The 13,555-nt window shown below is 55.0% G+C and overlaps 1 protein-coding gene across 1 annotated transcript; it reads right to left on the bottom strand.

Moving 5' to 3' along the window:
* Nucleotides 1-12,435, bottom strand: LOC116956132 (uncharacterized). Its single transcript, XM_076053848.1, has 4 exons — nucleotides 12,350-12,435; nucleotides 9,047-9,360; nucleotides 7,283-7,532; nucleotides 1-3,963 (listed from the first exon to the last, which is right to left on the bottom strand). The coding sequence occupies exons 2-4, from the start codon at nucleotides 9,338-9,340 to the stop codon at nucleotides 3,599-3,601; spliced, it is 909 nt and encodes a 302-aa protein (XP_075909963.1). The 5' UTR covers nucleotides 9,341-9,360; nucleotides 12,350-12,435; the 3' UTR covers nucleotides 1-3,598.
* Between the last annotated feature and the right edge of the window lie 1,120 nt (nucleotides 12,436-13,555).

Raw genomic sequence — 13,555 nt, forward strand, 5'->3', positions numbered from 1 at the left:
TATGACAAGGGGCTGTTTATTATTATTGTTGTTGTTGGAAATCCACACTCAAGAGTGCAGAAAAGTTGTAACCTTTCACGGTTTAGTGACCCGATGAAGATATTTTGCCAAGCGTAAAAGAAATGACGACGACCAAGCGAGGCGTGGGGGTTGAGAGGCCTCTCACTCCTGCGGGTGGCCAAGGCGTCTTGGGGGGACGCCGCCCATACCGGAGCTCATTCCGTTTGACCCTTTCCCATTTCTTGGACGCAAATCGGCGCCGGGACCGATGGCATTCGCCAAATCTGCGTTGGATACACCAAAAGGCCGTGAGACCACAACGCATCGTCCTCAACACGCGAGCCGATACGCCGCGGGTAACTCCAACCTGGGTGATATAAACACACCGCCGCGCTAGCTGAGATCTGGGTGACAAACACAGAGGAATGTGGGAACTTATACCGAGCGGCAGAGCCGGTGGGGGTGGGGGATGTGGTGTGGGTGGCCAATTGCTAACGAAATCGCGCGATCGTGACGACGGTGACGTAATTGCAACGCGATTGGGTCGCGGCGAGGAAAAATTGTGTGGTTTGAGCAGACGATGCTGCTGCAATCGGAACTACGTTGGAACCCGAGCCACCCCGGGTCCAGCCGACGTCTCAGTTGGACCCGCTCGCCGGCACGACCGAGGGCTTGCATCACTCGGCTGCGGGCGCCGAGGGCGTTTGTTGGGGGTGGCGTGGGGGGGTTTGTTGAAGGAGCCGCTCTGGAGAAACGCGCAAATCGCTGGAAGCAACACGCTTGGGTTGGGTGGGGCGAGCCGCAATTAGCGGCACGCGGCAACTCGACGCAGTGTCGCCCCCCCCCCACCCCGACTACCGCGTCCTAAACGAACGGCGCCAGATGCTTCCATGGGATGGGATGCTGCGAGTCCACCGCCCCCCTCCCCTCCCACTCGCCCCTCTGCTCCCCTCTCCCTGCCCGGCTGCGTATGGACAGCGTGCAGTCACGCGCTCGCTTAGCGGGATTTGCCAAAGCAACGCGATGCAGCGGGACCCTAATAACAAGAGAGAATGCGAGACCCGGGGAGGCTTTTCTTGGTAGATAACGACGCGTTTTTTTTTTTGTTCACGATAACAGGACCACCCCCGTCCACCCCACCCCCCACCCCCCTCCCGACTTCGGAGCGGATCACGTTAAATTTTAAAACCAGTCGGGCGAAGATCATGCAACAAACGAGTGTGGGTCACGCAACGCTTTCCAACGTGCTCCTCGTCTTCGAAACGAACTTGCGGATACACAGGCCAGGAGGGCAGCGGTCACGGGACAATTCATGAGCAAAGTTTAATTCCTATCCAAGCAGACCCCCCCCCCCCCCCACCCTCCCACCACCCCCAGACCTACGGCAATTATAAAGCGTAGGACAAAAAAAATATCCCAAATGACGTTTACAGCGACGTCACCCGGCCAAATCGACTCGCGCACGCACGACGCGTTGGAAGCGGGAGCAGTGAACCGGTGGGGGGCGAGGGGGTGCGGTGGAGGGGGTGCGGTGGAGGGGGTAGGGAAGGGGGGGGTTGGAGCGCCAAAGCATGCTCACCCGCTCCCACAATGCCGCAGTGCTCGCGAGCGAACCGGGGCGACGCCGTGCCAGCCCTGCAAGGACGCGGTGCCAACCAGGGCTGCTCAATGGCGACCGCTGGCAGTCGTCACTGCCGCCCCCCGGAGACAGTTTCGCCGCCGTTTTATATTCGTGAATAATCGTTTTATTTTATTGCGCCCAAACGCTGGCTGCGAATGTCATTTTGGGGGGGGGGGGGAGTGGTGGCCCTGGTGGACGACTGTGGGAATGGCGACTTCCAATCGGTTTACAAGAGGGGGAAGAATCTCTTCCGTACCCGCCCCCCACCCCCCCCCCGAGGGTCGTTTTGCGACTTTTGAAATGCATCCAGCAGCAGCAAAGGCGCGAGGAGTGTAACCGGGTCACTCGTGCGTCGCTGCAAGGGGCCCCCGGGAGCGACGCACGAGTGACCGAGGCGCGGCGCTAACGTCCGCAGCAACCGGGTCAAGGCGATTCTGCACTCGAAAGCCACCGAGTGCAAGACGGCCTTCGGTGGCGGATTATCTGCGTGCCGTTTGCAAGCGGTGGGCCCGACGCACCGCAACGTGGCCAAAAGCCGTGCCAATCGGGGAGGTGCGGGTGTGCGGGGGGGGGAGGGGGGGGAGGAGGAAGGGCAAATCGGGAAGTGCGGGTGAAACAAAGCTACAAGCCGGACACACAGCCCGCGCGCTACACCGTGCAGGTTTCCCGCACGCCTGCCACAGACCAATCGTTTCTCTCACCACCACACGAAATTCCACAAAACCCCCCGGATTTTGTTCGGCAGGACATGAACCCCCCCCCCCCCCATCGCTCTACGCCACCGCCTCGTACAGACGGCCGCACGACAATAATCGAATTTGCCGGTGATCCGCCGGCCGACGACCGACTGTCTAAAAAAACCGCCCCACCTCGTCGGCTCCAGTCCTCCACCAACCCCGCTCACCCCCCTCCCGCAGTGGTAAAATCAATCCGGTGAATGGTGCGCGCACACACACACGCACACACACACACACGCACACACACACACACGCACGCACACACACACACACACGCACACACACACGCACACACACACACACGCACACACACACACACACACGCACGCACACACACACACACACACACGCACACACACACACACGCACGCACGCACGCACGCACGCACACGCACGCACACGCACACACACGCACACGCACGCACACACACGCACGCACACACGCACACGCACGCACACACGCACACACACACACACGCACACACACACGCACGCACGCACGCACGCACGCACACGCACGCACACGCACACACACACACACGCACGCACACACGCACGCACACACGCACGCACACACGCACACACACGCACGCACGCACACGCGCGCGCACACGCACGCACACGCACACACACACACGCACACGCACACACACACGCACACACACACGCACACGCACACACACACGCGCACACACACACACACGCACACACACGCACGCACACACACGCACGCACACACGCCCGGGGATGGGTGGGTGGAGTAAAAGAGATACAAAAAAAATGGGCAAACGTGGGCTCGGTGGAGTGGGGTGGGGTGTCAAGGCCCAGAGGGCTCACGCCGGAGAGAGATTCAACACGGCTGCCACCACGGGGGGATTAACGAGCGTGCCGTCACGTGGCTCTCTCTCTCTCCGTCTCGCTCCGAAGCCTTCTTCCGGGTGGTGCCTCCCACATTCCCCCCTTCCCGTGGTCGGGGGAGGGGAGGGAGGGGAGGGGGGGGGAGGGAGGGGAGGAGGGAGAGGGTGGATCTTTCTTCGGGAACTTCGGTTCCGGACATCCTGCTGGACGCGGCGCACGACCCGGCCAACGCGTGGCAGAGGGCCAGGCGGGGGCGGGCGCGAGTGGGGGGCTGGGGAGTTTAACGTGGAACCCTGAGATAGCGCGACCGTGCAGAGCCGACGAGGCCGGCGGCGGGCTGGCGGCGGAGCGGCGGAGCGGCGGAGCGGCGGAGCGGCGGAGCTCAGTGCTTGCGCCGCTTGTGCGCCAGCTGCTCCTGCCCGTTGGTGTTCTCCAGGGGGGCGAGGGGCGGCTGCTGCGGGTACGCGTCGTAGGCGGCGCGGTTGGCAATGTCGTCGTCCTCCTCCTCCTCCTCCTCCTCGTCCTCCTCCTCGTCGTCCTCCTCCTCCTCCTCGTTCTCGTCGTCCTCGCCGTCGTCGTTGTTGACCTGGCCGCCGGCCCCGGCGCCGGCTCCGGCTCCGCCGCCGCCGCCGGCGCCGGAGCCCGCGCCGCCGCCGGCGTCGCCGCCGCGCTCGTACACGGCGATGCCCTGGTGGTTGATGACGACCGAGGGCAGCTCCTCATCCTCGTAGCGCTCGCTCGCTCCGCCTGTCAGGCGAGGCCGGAGGAGTGGGGGAGGGGCGAGCGCCGACAGCGTTAGGGCTCGAGTCGAGCAAACGGCAAAAACGTTACCGTGGCGGCGCGTGGCGACTGGCACGGGACCGCCGCGGCACTGGCGGGTGCCGGAGCGCTGAGCCGGCACCGCCGAGTTTCCCCGAGTTCGAATCCGGGTTCTGAGCGCCCAACCGTTATGTGACCAGGCGCTCGCGTGCGGAGCGGGTCTGAGTCTGGTTGTCCACTACTCGCATAGCTCTACACGGAGAGCCATAGACTCACGGAGAGCCACAGGCTCACAGAGAGCCATAGGCTCACAGAGAGCCACAGACTCACAGAGACCCATAGACTCACAGAGAGCCATAGGCTCACAGAGAGCCACGGACTCACAGAGACCCATAGACTCACAGAGACCCATAGACTCACAGAGACCCATAGACTCACAGAGACCCATAGACTCACAGAGACCCATAGGCTCACAGACAGCCATAGGCTCACAGAGAGCCACGGACTCACAGAGAGCCACAGGCTCACAGACCGATAGACTCACAGAGACCCATAGGCTCAGAGAGCCATAGGCTCACAGAGAGCCATAGGCTCACAGAGAGCCACAGACTCACAGAGAGCCACAGGCTCACAGAGAGCCACAGACTCACAGAGACCGATAGACTCACAGAGAGCCACAGGCTCACAGAGAGCCACAGACTCACAGAGAGCCACAGACTCACAGAGACCCATAGACTCACAGAGAACCATAGGCTCACTGAGACCCATAGGCTCACAGAGAGCCACAGACTCACAGAGACCGATAAGACTCACAGAGAGCCATAGGCTCAGAGACCCATAGACTCACAGAGAGCCACAGACTCACAGAGACCCATAGACTCACAGAGACCCATAGGCTCAGAGACCCATAGACTCACAGAGAGCCACAGACTCACAGAGACCGATAAGACTCACAGAGAGCCATAGGCTCACAGAGAACCATAGGCTCACAGAGACCCATAGGCTCACAGAGAGCCATAGACTCACAGAGAACCATAGGCTCACAGAGAGCCACAGACTCACAGAGACCGATAAGACTCACAGAGACCCATAGGCTCAGAGACCCAGACTCACAGAGACCGATAGACTCACAGAGACCCATAGACTCACAGAGAGCCATAGGCTCACAGAGACCCACAGACTCACAGAGACCGATAGACTCACAGAGACCCATAGACTCGCAGAGAGCCATAGGCTCACAGAGAACCACAGACTCACAGAGACCGATAGACTCACAGAGAGCCATAGACTCACAGAGACCCATAGGCTCAGAGCGCCATAGGCTCACAGAGAGCCACAGACTCACAGAGAGCCACAGACTCACAGAGACCGATAAGACTCACAGAGAGCCACAGACTCACAGAGACCGATAGACTCACAGAGACCGATAGACTCACAGAGACCGATAGACTCACAGAGAGCCACAGACTCACAGAGAGCCACAGACTCACAGAGACCGATAGGCTCACAGAGATCCATAGGCTCACAGAGAGCCATAGGCTCACAGAGCGCCACAGACTCACAGAGAGCCATAGGCTCACAGAGAGCCACAGCCTCAGAGACCCATAGACTCACAGAGACCCATAGACTCACAGAGACCCATAGGCTTACAGAGACCCATAGGCTCACAGAGAGCCATAGGCTCACAGAGAACCATAGGCTCACAGAGAGCCATAGGCTCACAGAGAGCCACAGACTCACAGAGACCCATAGGCTCAGAGACCCATAGACTCACGTAAAATGGGCTGTGATTAAACCAGGTTGCCAAGTGTAATCACTTAGTGGTCTGAGCCCAATCACCGGTGACTGCACACAAAACCCATAACATTCAATTTGGTGATGTACTTAATTTGGCTACATTCCAACCCTCAGAATTAAACATGTTGGCGTTAAATTATAGCGAATTAAGTGCGTCTAATCATCCAGAGAATAACATATATTGACGTCCATGTTTGATTTTGTGTGTACGCAGCAGCTGTTGGCTCCAGGTCATCTTTCCTCTCGTTACCCCAGGATATACTCGCCGAGTCTCAACTCGCTTTCAGGAGGGTCCTGCCGCGTTTTAGCCGTCGGGGGGCAATGTTGCTACGTGTAATTACAATTGAGTAATTTGCAGGTAATGTTTAAGAATTGTGACGTTTGGGCAATACTGGTAACTTTTTATGCGCGATAATTTTTGTAGATACGGTAGGAAATCAGTTTGACACGTAGGCTTTCGAGACCATAGAGGTATTTAGGTTAGATCGTGTAAATAGAGGTTTTTTTTAGGTTAGATCGCGTAAATAAATATTTATGCGATGTAACCCAAACACCTCTTATCCATTATGGGTAGGAGACCACAAGCACCAAGGCACCCCGAGTCAGGAATAAAACCCAGGGCCTTATTTGCTGCGAGGCACGAGTGGAAATTACTGCACCACACTGCCGCCGAGATCGAGATGATCAAGTTTCTCAGTCTCGCGTGACACGCCAAGGTGGTTTACGCTCGTGGCTGGAATGCATGGGCAAAGTGCAAGACGAGGTGTGTAGAGCAACGCCATCAATCGACTAAAAACTCGCCAGGGTTTCGGTCACAATGCACGGGTGGAACCGCGCGTGTGAGAATCGACTCGTTATTTAATCGATAATATGCCAACTCAACGAATGATCGCCGTACAATTCGCAATCTATGCAGCGACTAAATGCAAGGCGCTGTAACACCAAACTTTTTAAGAGTCCAATAAAAGAATCAACGCAAATGAACACGTCGTAAGCTTGATTCGTAACAATTTATCAAATTGCTGGCGGGATTGGAGTGAAAGGAGGAGAGCAGTGAATCATTACACGCCTCACGATAAAATATAAACTATTTTTATTTCACCAGGTAAGACCCCGATAGCTCAAAGTGGCTCATCACGTGGAAATTTATAGCAGCCAAATGCTCTGAACTGCGTGATCTTGATTCTAAACGTGGAGTGAAAACCGGACGACCCGGAGAAAAATTCTCGCGAGCGCGGGGAGAGAGAGCCACGCAACGTCCAATTACAAAACAGGCGTCGTCAGGGTCTGTGGTTCGCACCCGTGACCTCCTGCGTACCAGGGCGAGGGAGTTAACGTCTCGCCGCCGCGAGACGTTAACCGATAATGCACCGGAACGGACTTTACGCGCCCGTCTGGCGGAGAGAAATTCCCCCACCGACGACGACGACGACGACGACGACGCCGAAGAAGAAGAAGCCACTGCCGCCGCATTCCAGTTACTCGGCGAAATCCACCAGCGGCGTGTTACCTGACACTGGATAACGGGAGGCGCGAGCTGCCGACTGTTGCGCGCACCGCCGCCGCATCATCACGGTCGCCGTGCCTGTGCTGGAGCCGGCCTTGCGCTTGCTGCTGGCGCGGCCGTGCGTGCTGGCGCTCAGCGAGTTGAGGAAGGCCTCGGGGGAGGTGAGCCTCTGCACGGACAGAACCAGCTCCGTCAGCTGCTGCACCGTGCCCAGCGTGCGCCGGATATCCGCCTCGCTCGTTGCGCTAGCGCCCTGCAAGACGCAGCAGCAGCAGACGTGCACGCTCACCCCTCCCCCCGCACTTGTGCAGCTAGGCTTTGCTTTTTGCGTTTATTTTGTTGTCCTTCCCCCGCACCTCCCGACGAGCGCAGTTGGCCACGTACGGTGCGAAAGAAGTTCAACGCACGTACATACATACACACGATTCTTTTCACCTCTCGCGCTCCGGGCGATCTCTTTTGCGAGCATGCTTGCGCGGCCAGATGTGGAACAAACTAGCGCATGCGTCAATTAGGGACGGGCATTATATATAAAAAATTTCAGATTTTGGAATTTTCTAAGGGAAATATTGGAGTTTGGGATCATTTACAAGTAATTTAACGAAGTCTCTGTGCCAACGAAAGCCAGGTTAGCCAATGCCACGTGACGCCGCTGGACAGGATGAGCGCAGACGCGATGCCATGGTAGTGACGTTACCTCTCGTGATTTAATATTCAAATCGAAAATTAAGTTTTTCTCGTAATCAAAAATGTCCTCTATTTCGGCCAGCTTCTAATTTTTTCAGATTAACCTTCAAATCTCCCGGGAACACAACAATCGTGTCTGTGCCGTGCGTATGTATGAATATATATACACGAATATCTTACAAGATCCCGACTGCTAAAGTTCACGAGCAGGTGCACTGCTCTGCGAGGTATTGGAGCGGAGAATTCCGTCTCACGACATGATGCCAGTAGCGCAAGGATTCACACCTCCGATACCACGGTTGGCTACGTGCGGTGCGAAAAAAGGTCAACATGCATACATGCAATGAGTAGAAAAAAAACAACAGGAAAATTACAAAAAAACTACAACATTACAGAGCTATAAAACTAAACTTTTAGGAATAGGTTTTACCCCTTTTAACTGGCACGAAACTGACACCTTTATTCAAGGCATCATGTTTGCAATAACCACAACACAAGCAGTCAAAATGCAAACAAAAAAGACAACTCTAATAATAATGTGTTTTTTGTTTTCATTTTGACTGCTTGTGTTGTGGTTATTGCAAACATGATGCCTTGAATAAAGGTGTCAGTTTTTGTGCCAGTTAAAAGGGTAAAACCTATTCCTATATCTTGTTACCGACAAAGGAGGTCTCATAAACTAAACTTTATTTTACCAAGGTAAGGCCCATTGAGCTATGTAGCTCCTTTTCAGAAGCGACCTGGCAATCACAAGTGACAACTCAACAAAGTGGCTCACCACGTGGACATGTACAGCAGCGGCCAAATTCTCTAAACACAAGTTGATTCTAAATGCAGAGGGGGGGGGGAAAAAACCAGAGGATCCGGAGCAAAATCTACGTGACAACGGGGAGCGAGAGAGACATGCAAACTCCAAATATACAGCGTCGGGATCAAACCCACGACCTCCTGTATACCAGGCGAGGGAATCAACGTCCCCCTAGCCAGCGCGGCGCCCTGCAAGCTATGCACGGGGGGAGGGGGGCGGGGGGGGGGGACGAGGCTCGCCAACACACCGACGACACCGCCGCCGCTCCGTACCCTCGCGGCCGGGTGCGGCTGGCGCCGCGGTGGCACTCCGTTGACGACGCGGCGGAAGATGGCGTAGTGCGCGAAGGGCAGGCGCTCCTTGGCCACGGCGAGCAGCTCGGAGCGCACCTCGGCGTCCTCGGTGCACGCCAGCAGGCAGTCGTAGTCGGCGATTCCCAGGTCCGTGGCGAGGGTGCGCGCCAGGCCGGGCTTGACGCCCTGCGCGCCCAGCCAGCCCGTGAAGTCTCCGCGCGGGTCCACGTCCACCGCAGGTGGCAACTCCTCTTCCGACGCCGCCGCCGCCATGGCTTGTTGCCGTGGTGTCACTGTAGCAGAGGGGTCGATGGAGTCAGCCGGCCGAGTCGCGCAGTGTGTCCGCGATCACCCAAGCGCCCGCCGCTCGGTTTGAAACCGTGAAGGTTTGTGTCGATGTGAGCTTTGGGTGGGGGATTGGTGGTTAGCACACTGCACCGTGATAATGAACTTATCTTAAGCGGAATTCATAGAGCGCCTTAAATAAGGCGCCTCGCAAATAATTCACAACAGCACAACGTATGAATGCAAAGGTGGAGGAGATGAGATGAAACAGATGCGAGGAAGCGTGATGAGTGCACATCTGTGGCGATGCGTCAATTCGGTGAAAGCGAAATTGATGACAGTAAATGATGATGATGATGAACGGATTTAATGAATGGGGTTAATGAGTGATAGCCACGCAATGGCAATATGAAGGGGGAACAGTGACGGTGGAGGTTACGAGGTGGAGACTAAGGGGTCGTCGAGTGAGCTCGGGGAAAAAGAAGCGAGTCTTGAGCGAGCAACGTAAACTAGCGAGCGGAGGCGACTGCTTAACGTGGAGGGGAAATTTGTTCCGACGAAAGGGCCACCACTCCGTTCGATTCCCAGCCACGGTCAGCATCGCTTGGCGAGTTGTTGTTTTTTTTATCATAAGCGGACGTGCACTTCCTTCATCAAACCAGTGATAGCAAGGTCAAGTAGAGTACGTGTTCAGTTCCTGGGGCCAGTTCGTAAGTCGAACGCAAGTCGGAACACAATCATGTACGGTATTTAAATGCACATACGGTCAGTGTTTTAAAAAGTGTTTTACCGATCGACAAAGGCAAGCACTGTTAAACGCGTAAGAAGAAACGCTGTACGCATCTGCATGCGACGCTGTAAACAGTGGGCTCGCAAATCAGACGGTTAAAAAAAAATAAAAAAAACCTCATGGTAAACTCGTTCGTCAGTGCGAATATTCGCAAGTCGTGCGTTCGTAAGCAGGGGAGGGGGGGGAGGCTGTATTATCAAATAACCCCCCAGGACGGGCAACGGCGTACGAAGGCCTGGATCCAAACGTGCTGAAACTAACTGGACAGCCTTGATGCTTGCAAGCACCGCTGTGGAACTTGGTGGCAATCCGCTTGTGAATGGATGTAGCCTGGGGGAAAATCGAACTTTCTCCCGCATGTCGACACTTCGATGCGGATTCTCTCTGCGTCAAAGCCGACGGCCAAATCAGAAGTCAAAGCGGAGGGCCCATTCCTCCCCCAACGCCTTATATGCAACAAGGGTCTTGGTACAGCTCTCTCCAACGGTGCTTTGAAATCACGTCAACTTTGTTAATGAAAACCAACGTCGTCTCTCAACAGTCTACCGCTCTACTCCACGACTTTGCGCGTCCGTGGGCTATTGTTTGTGTTACCACATTGCCCCGAGAAACGCGCGGTAATAGAAGTACCGTACAACGCAGTGGGTAGCATTGTGCCCCACAGTACTTCCCACCGCAGCCCACACGGAGGCCGTACATCCAAACACAGCTTTCGTGTTTTTTTTCTCTCGTAGATCTGTGCGCGTTCCGCAGACATAACCAACACCGTAGTCGTTGGTTCTTTCGGGTAAAGTCACGTCAGAATCTGGATTTGAAGTCACGAAAACTTCAAATCTAGATGCTAACCAACACCGCTTTCGCGCTTTAAGATGCTCATTAATTAGTTTTTGTTCGTGTGTCCACCGCACATTCGGTGTGACTTGTACGCATAGCGAGGCGGGCCCCCGTCTCCGCTAAGGTTACCGATTTATATTTGCGATGGTTAAACCCAAGGAAAGCCTCAACTGGAGTCTGGGAGACTTTCCACCCCACACCACCACCACCTCTCTCTTTTTCCAGGTGGATTCCTGCCAAAAAATATGTCGAAGTACGTTTTGGCGGGGTGGAGGGGGAACGATGATCGCCACTGCTGCTGCTATCAAAGATATTCGTCATCACCGCCACCACCGTCGATTTTGCTCGATATAAATAATCTTTCAAATAATCACGCTGATGATAATCACGCCGATGATCGACGGATCGATACATCGCTAAACAATGCACAGGTTTTTTTTACAGCTTTTACATAATCACAATTATTATATGAACGCCATCATCGTGCTGATAGCTTTCATAACATCTTTCATATTATCAGCATGATGATTTTAATCGACGGATCGATACATCGCTACACAATGCACAGCGTTTACAGCTTTTATATAATCACAATCATCCGTGTTTGTGGCTATGGCATTGTTGCGTCGGTACACGTTGTAGTGTCTGTTTATAGCTTTTAATATACTCGTCACGCTGCTGATAGCGTCCATAAAATCACGAGCATGCTGATGATTATATGGAAGCTATCATCATGCTGATGATTATATATCAGCATGTTATGGAAGCTATCATCATATGGAAGCTATCATCAGCGTGACGAGTACATTGCAGCTTCAATGTAGTCATCAGCATGATTATATTGAAGCTATCATGCTCACTATTATATGGAAGCTATCATCATGCCGATGATGAACATGTAAGCCATCGTCAGTGTGACGATTTTTCTAAAAGCGATGAGACCGTTCAACGACGCAGCGCCCGCCCGCCCGACCCACAAACACCGAGGCGGCGGCGGCGACATCGTCGTCCGGCTGCTCGCGAGGTTCTAAGTCGCCGTGCTCTGCAAACTACATCGAAAGACGAAGAAACAGCGGCGGCAGCAGCAGCAGAAGGCCTCCTCCTCCTTCTTCCCCCTCACGGATAAGCGGTCGCCATTCTTCGCTATTTGCCGCGCGCTCGCAATGATTCCCCTCACAACCAGCGCCGTCAACCAACTCCCGTTCGCCTCATCCCCCCCTTCCCTTCCTAAGCGAAGCAACGAGGGGGTTCGAGTCGAGGTACCGGCGGAGGTTGAGTCGCGGCGGTGGAGGGGTTGGGGGGGGGTTGAGAGTTGAATTTTAAACCGCGAGGAGGGCGAGGGCGGCCGCCTGGCAGCGAGCGACCGCGGTTACCTGCGAGAAGCCTTCGCCTCGCCTGACTCGCGCGATATGGCGCCAGAGACGGCGCCGCCGATTGGTTGGCAAAACTCCCCCCATCAACCCCCTCCCTTATCCCCCCATCAACCCCCTCCCTAACCCTCCAACCAACCCCCCCTCAACCCCCAACCCCCCTCAACCCCCCCAACCCCCCCAACCCCCCTCAACCCCCAACCCCCCCAACCCCCCTCAACCCCCAACCCCCCCAACCCCCCCAACCCCCCTCAACCCCCAACCCCCCTCAACCCCCCCCACCCCCCTCAACCCCCAACCCCCCCAACCCCCCTCAACCCCCAACCCCCCCCACCAAACCCCCCAACCCCACCACCATCAACTACCCAACCCCACCAAATCGGCGATCATCGAAAGGCGGCGTCACCCCATTGGTTGAACGTGGAGAGGCACATCGGCAATGAAAGACGCTTTCCGATTGGTTGATAGGTCGACATGAAGGGGAGGGGAGAGGGGTAGCAACGACGATGAACCGACGACGCTGATTGGCGCTGAACATCTGCGTACGTTTGAAAGGCCATCGCTGATTGGTCGTCATATATTTGTACGTGATATAAAGAAGGGTCTTTTCCCGAAACGTCGTCTGTGATATGTATATTGTTTCATTTTAAGTGAAACACGCGCGGTGTTGTTGTTGTTTGTCCATGTGCGTCAATGCCAACGCCATGGAAAACCGGTCCGTAGTGGCCACGCTACCCCACGTCGCTGCGGTAATCCAGCAGCGTAGAGGCGGCAGCAACAGCAGCGAGGGTTGGTGGACCACACGTGGATTCATATTCTTAGCTCTTTCGGTAAAGTCACGTTGAAGGGAAACAATAAAATAATAATATATATAACAATAAAAAAATTATTACGACGTTTCGACCATAACACAAACGGTCGTCATCAGGTGTGTCGGTTTGCATTGATGATGACGACCGTTTGTGTTATGGTCTAAACGTCGTGAGAATGTTTTATATATATTTTATTATTTTATTGTTTCCCTTCGACGTGACTTTACCGAAAGAGCTAAGAATATGAATTACTGCAGTCACGAAAGCTTTAAATCAAAATTAACACGCGGATTCTTTTGTGAAACTCCCTCTGGGTGTCGAGGAGGTTGGTCCCATACCCCTGGCTCGCCACGGGATGGCGCTATTGTTCTTTAGTTCTTTCGGTAAATACTATTTG

Source organism: Petromyzon marinus, chromosome 63, assembly GCF_048934315.1.
Source record: "Petromyzon marinus isolate PM22_M1 ecotype Great Lakes invasive population chromosome 63, UKy_Petmar_22M1.pri1.0, whole genome shotgun sequence".
NCBI lineage: Eukaryota > Metazoa > Chordata > Hyperoartia > Petromyzontiformes > Petromyzontidae > Petromyzon > Petromyzon marinus.